Raw genomic sequence first — 6000 nt, forward strand, 5'->3', positions numbered from 1 at the left:
TTCTGAGCTTTGTGCTCACCAGGGTTTCTGTGACTCCTTCTGCTCTCCCTCACTTGTTTTCATTAAAATATAGTTTATTCGTTGTTCTGGCTTATCGTGAGGGGGGCAAGCACTTGGGGCTTTAGTTAGCTATCCTCTAGAACATGCTTTTTCCCTTTTCTCTCTTTTAATCCTGCCTGAGGCGAGTTGTTAATACTACTGGGAGTTACTTCAGGCGTGTTTCTTGATAAATAAGTTGGGGACAAGAGCAGTATAGTGTGCTTTGATGGGATATGAAGCAAACATAGGCTAGCATGTCCCGTGTGGAAACATCGGGTCGATGTTTATTTCTGATGAATTGCTAGACTTGTGTTTCTTATTTCAATCCCAACCGAAGGAGAGCAAGGAAATAGGGAAGTGTTTATTCTAAATGGATGCTCTTCTGAATGCTTGGCTATAAAAGGATGTCATTGTCTGTGCTGACCTTTTTAAAATAACACACCATTGTCCTCCTCATTAAATGGCAACCTTGAGCCCACTTCCCCACAGCAGCAAGACTTGGTAAAGGCAGTGACTGTGGCATCTGTGTTGGAGACAGCAGTAAGTGGTGTGTGTCAGCTGAATCTTGTATGGTCAGAGACAGAGATAAGACCTACCATGTTTTGGCCGGGCACGGTGGCTCAACCTATAATCCTGGCACTTTGGGAGGCTGAGGCGAGAGGACTGCCTGGGCCCGGGGGTTCAAGACCAGCCTGAGCAACTTGGTGAGACCTCATCTCTACAATAAAATCACAAAAACTAGCCAGGCATGGTGTGCGTCTATAGTTACAGCTGCCTGGAAGGCTGAGGTGGAAGGATCACCTAGGCCCAGCAGGCTGAAGCTGCGGTGGCCATGAGCGTGCCACTGCACTCCAGCTGGGTGACAAGAGTGAGACTCCAACTCAAAAAAAAGAAAAGATTTACCATGTTTCAAGAAGTTCACAGGTTTATGCTCTGAAGTGGCAGTTGTGCCAGCAAAGATGTGGGAGTGATATGGGACGCGAGACACGAAAGTGACTAATAGCCAAGCATCCTGGTGACCCCACTGGCAGTTCCAGTGACACTGCTGTGGGGGAAAGGCATTTGACTGGTTTTTTGGACCAGTTCTGAATATCCTTTGCTGACAGGAAATGGGAAGCATCAGTTTGATGACAGAGTCCATCTCGTCATTGCTATCAGAATGGATGGCAGCCATCAAGTCTTTTTTTTCACCAAGTCGGTTTTAAAGAAGAGATGGTGGGTGTTAAAATGAGAAATAAATGAGAAATAAGAGCTTTGCAAAGTCTCTCTTACAACATGAATTTTTCTTGTTTCTTTAATTTAGTAAACAAAAATAGTAAACTCACTGGTTTAACTGTCATTGAATCAAGGCTTTATAACTTTGTCTGATTTACTCAGAATACTTTTTGTTCATTGATGACTTTTTTTTCCACTTAATTTCAAATAAGACCACCATTGTGATTACTGAAAAAAAACCTGGTTAAATTTTTAATGAAATTTGAAGAAAAGGAGAAGATTTCGTCACATATTGTTTCACAAAGTCTCAGTATTTAGAAAATCAATGTTAAGACTACCTAAAGCCTAGATTTTCTTAATGCTTGTATCCTATGTATTCTCAGAGTAATATTTTAGTAACATTTTCTTTTTATGGTTTTTTGTTCTTCCTGTCAACTAATCATAGCATTCGGTCATATCTGAATTTATTTCAGAACTCTTTAAAAGTAGTGGTTTGGTACGGTAGTTTATATTGCCAAGAACATTATTCATTAGTAACACAGAAAGTGTATACCACAATGAACTCCAGTAGTAGTAAGTCAAACTGAAGTTGGTGTTGGTGGAGAAGGGGACTCTAAGTTCCAAGTGGTTTTTACCAAGGTATAACTTCTCAGCCTTAGTAGTCCTTTTCTAAACAATATGGTTACCCTTTCCTCTGGAATCACCAGGGTCTTTTTCTAGTTGTTTGGTTGTCTTTTTCTGAATTGTTTGAAATGTACTGAAGGAGTCACAAAAAAAAGTGAGCAGGTTAACTGCTGTCCCCTGTGAGTTTGCATGGGGAAAAGAGAATTCTAGTCCTTTGCTCCATATAGGTCTAGTGTTAGGGTGGTGCCAGCTTCATTCTGTTGACCGTTTTGTCCTAAAGTATCCATAGCCATTTTTAAGCCTTACTCTCCTGACTTCTACATGGACTTCTGTCTGGAGAAAATGATTCTCTTTAGAAGCTGTTTCCCTCCATTTTCTATCACAAAGGGGAGAATATAAAAACATTTTCTATCTAAACTAATAGAAATTCTAGATGTTGAGTACAGACAGTTAGGAATTCATAGCCTTAATTGTTATCAGGCTTCATTTTTTGTTTCTGGTCATTAGAAAACATTACCCTGGCTTTGATGATGGTTGGCCGAGGATCCAAGATGCCTTGCATCTTTCTCAGTGCAGGCACAACAAAGAGATTGCAGGTGACCACAGCTGATACGGGATTCCCTGAAAGTCAACAAGCAGTTATTTACAGTACAGCACTTAAAAACTTGCCAAGTAATTATGTCTGTCTATACTTTCAGGTATCACAGAGCATGATGGAAGTGACTAGCTACTAGTCTTCCTCTTTCAAATCTCCTTGAATCCAACAGGACACCAGAGTAGAAGGACAGTCAACTAAATGTCACAGAGTATAAACATTTGGGTCTTTCAGTAAGACACCCAGAGTTCTGATGCCCTGAAGCTGTTTAACATCATTTGTTTCTGTTTTCCTGAGAGCCATGAATCGAAAGCCATTGCTAATCTTGATAAGTTTTAAAACCATTTAAAACTTTTATATATCTACTTGCCATTTTTTAAGCATTTAAAATTATTATAGTAATACAAGTTTAGCACTAAAAAATTAGAAAATACAGATAAGCATAAGGAAACAATTATAATCTTCTCTACTTCTTTAAATTTAAAAAATAAAACCAAATGTCTTAAGGACTTTAAGATGAGTACTTTTATGGACTGAACTGTTTCTCCCTTAATTCATATGGTAAAGTCCTAACCCCAGTGAGTCTGATTGTATTTGGAGATAGAGCCTTTAAGGAGGTAATTAAGGTAGATGGCATCATAAGAGTGTGTGACCCTCATTCAATAGGACTGGAATCCTCATAAAAAGAGGAAGAAACACCAGAGTCTATGCACACAAAGGAAAGGCCATATAAAGACACAGTGAGAAGGCAGCAGTCTGCAAGTCAGGAAGAGAGGCCTCACCAGAGTCCAACCCTGCTGGCACCTTGATTTTGGACTTCCAGCCTCCAGAAGTATGAGAAAATAAATTTCAGTTGTTTAAGTGATCCAGTCCATGGCATTCTGTCATGGCAGCCTGAGCAGACCAATACAAATATCAAATTCTTTAAATATTATAAGAAAAATTCAAGGAATGCAACTGTAGCTCTCCAAGAAGAAATCTAGGTGTGCCATATATTTCAACAGGAAGAAGTTTGAGCTATGAAAAAAACAACTGGTGGTGAATAACAGGTTTGGTTTCCTGTGTGGCATTATTAACTAACCAAGCTGTGTGACTGTGGCAAGTTCCAAACCTTTTTAATCTAACTTTACTCATCCACAAAATGAAAGATTTGGACGACATGATTTCCAAGATCCTTTCCAGTTCTAAAATTCTAATTGTACTGATATGTGTATGCAGTTGTAAGTGAGCCTGTATGCATGCCCTGAGGGTGGGAATGGGCTGGGAGAGCTTTAGGCTCCCTTGGCATGGTTCAGTATGGTTCACTGCATCCCCAAAGTTAGTTTACCTATTATTAACTAAAAACATCTTCAATTCTCTTCTAACCACAAGAGTAGTTAAGAATGGAAGTCTGGCTCGGTGGCTCAGCCTGTAATCCCGCGCCTTTGGGAGGCTGAGGTGAGTGGATTGCTGAGCCCATGGGTTTGAGACCCGCCTGGGCAACTTGGCGAGACCTCATCTCTACAATAAATCAAAAAAGTAGCCGGGCGTGGTAGTGCATGCCTGTAGTTCCAGCTACTTGGAAGGCTGAGGCGGAAGGATCGCCGAAGCCCAGCAGGTTGAGGCTGCAGTGGCTGGGAGCAGCCACTGCACTCCAGTCTGGGTGATAGAGTGAGACTCCAACTTAAAAAAAAAAAAAAAAGAAAAAAAAAGTTGTCCAACAGAACAGCAGACTTGATAAGAACCAATTACTTTCCAATAATACAAGCAGATATAATTTTTTTCTTGAAAAGCAAAAACAAAACAAAACAAAACCCATTGTTCACCAATGATTATAACATTACTCTATAAAAAATAAATGGCTCTATATAAGAAAAAGAACTGGAAGGACTGATACTTGTAAAAGGTGGTTATTTATGGGTAGGTGAGAGATTGTGGAAAACAGTTTTTAATGCTTATCTGTATTTTCTAATTTTTTTTTTATGGTGAACAGGTATCACTCTAGTAATTTTAAAAAGTTGAAAAAAAAATAGGGGCATCTCCTTTGGGTCCCCTCCCACTGTGGGAGTTTTTCTGTCTTCCCAATAAATCCTGCTTTCTCAAAGGAAAAAAAAAAGCAAGTAGATTCACAGAACTTTGAAACAGAATTAAAACTTGTCAAGATTAACGATGACTTTAAATGTATGGCCTCCAGGAAAGCAGAAGACACTGAAATGGAAAACCATCGTAAATAGGAAGCACTGCTGCTTCTACTATCTGAACATGTAAGTCGTTGCTGCCCTCTTTCGGCTCATTCAGGCTGAGCAGAGAAAGTTTCAAATTAAAGCAGGAATTTGAAAGTAGGTTTTAATTTTGTAACTTCTTTGACAGATCAACAACACTTCATTAGTAATGGTGAAATAGGCTCCCACAATAACTTTCTTTGTTATACTATCACGGTGGCCTGTAGGTTAAATCACATCTTCTGTAGACAAAGTAAAGAGGCTCTTCTGGGCAAAATGAAACTAGAAAGAGGAGCACATTTCTTTACGTAATGGTTTCAGAGTATCCAAGGAAATATTAAAGGCCCAAAGGAGTTTCATGTTACACATAAATTTTGAGGACTATTTTACTTACATGTCTTTTCTCTTAACATGTTCTATATGATAGAAACATAATCTCTTTTATTCTTATAAACAGGGGCTTAAAATGTTAACATTTTTCTGCCTGCTTCTTTTTTTTTTTTTTTTTACATCTCCATTTTGAGATTTACTTAATATAGACAGCAAATAAATATCCCAAAGCCACAAGATTTGTGAATCTGAAAGGAATAAGTAGATTATTTTCTGAAGGAATCTGTGCCCCAAAATAGAATTATCTAAGGCTAATTTTAAAAAAAAATAACAAGTATGTAACAAAACTTTTAAGCTGCTTTAAAATTTATCATAATTCATAATGACTTCAAATATACTTGTATGTCCCCAAATCAATAAAAAATTGACTTTGAAAATCCTGGAAAATGTAATGACTTTGCTTTTTAAAAAAATTGAACATGGGGTTTCTGCTCATATGAGAGCAAGGGTAGGAATGATGATGTTGTAGACTGAAGAGGAGTGGGGTGTGGCTGAGAAGCACCAGGGCTAGGAGTCCCTCTGTTCCTGTCCTCCTACCCCAACCACCCCAAATCTGGCAAGGACCAGAGGCAGCTTTGTATTTTTGATCAAGTATTTGCATGGGTGACTCAAGGCCCTTTGGCCCCGTGAACACAATAATTCTAGTTGTGAGAGATATTAGACTGCTACCTTGAACACTTTGCTATTTAAAAAAAGTGAGCCGGGCTCGGTGGCTCAACCTGTAATCCCGCACCTTTGGGAGGCTGAGGCGAGTGGATTGCCTGAGCCCACAGGTTCGAGACCCGCCTGGGCAACTTGGCGAGACCTCATCTCTACAATAAATCAACAAATCAGCTGGGCGTGGTAGCGCGCACCTGTAGTTCCAGCTACTTGGAAGGCTGAGGCGGAAGGATCGCCGGAGCCCAGCAGGTCGAGGCTGTGGTGGCCGGCAGCAGC

At 39.7% G+C, this 6000-nt stretch overlaps 1 protein-coding gene across 1 annotated transcript in view; it reads right to left on the reverse strand.

The window, feature by feature from the left end:
- The window catches only part of GPHN (gephyrin), a 62821-nt gene that overhangs the window by 10634 nt on the left and 46187 nt on the right, over window positions 1-6000 (reverse strand). The window contains exon 8 of the mRNA XM_021709168.1: window positions 2396-2499. Coding sequence (XP_021564843.1) covers window positions 2396-2499 — 104 coding nt within the window. The remainder of the gene's footprint in view (window positions 1-2395; window positions 2500-6000) is intronic.

Source organism: Carlito syrichta, unplaced genomic scaffold, assembly GCF_000164805.1.
Source record: "Carlito syrichta isolate Samal-C Ts95f unplaced genomic scaffold, Tarsius_syrichta-2.0.1 Scaffold169076, whole genome shotgun sequence".
Lineage (NCBI taxonomy): Eukaryota > Metazoa > Chordata > Mammalia > Primates > Tarsiidae > Carlito > Carlito syrichta.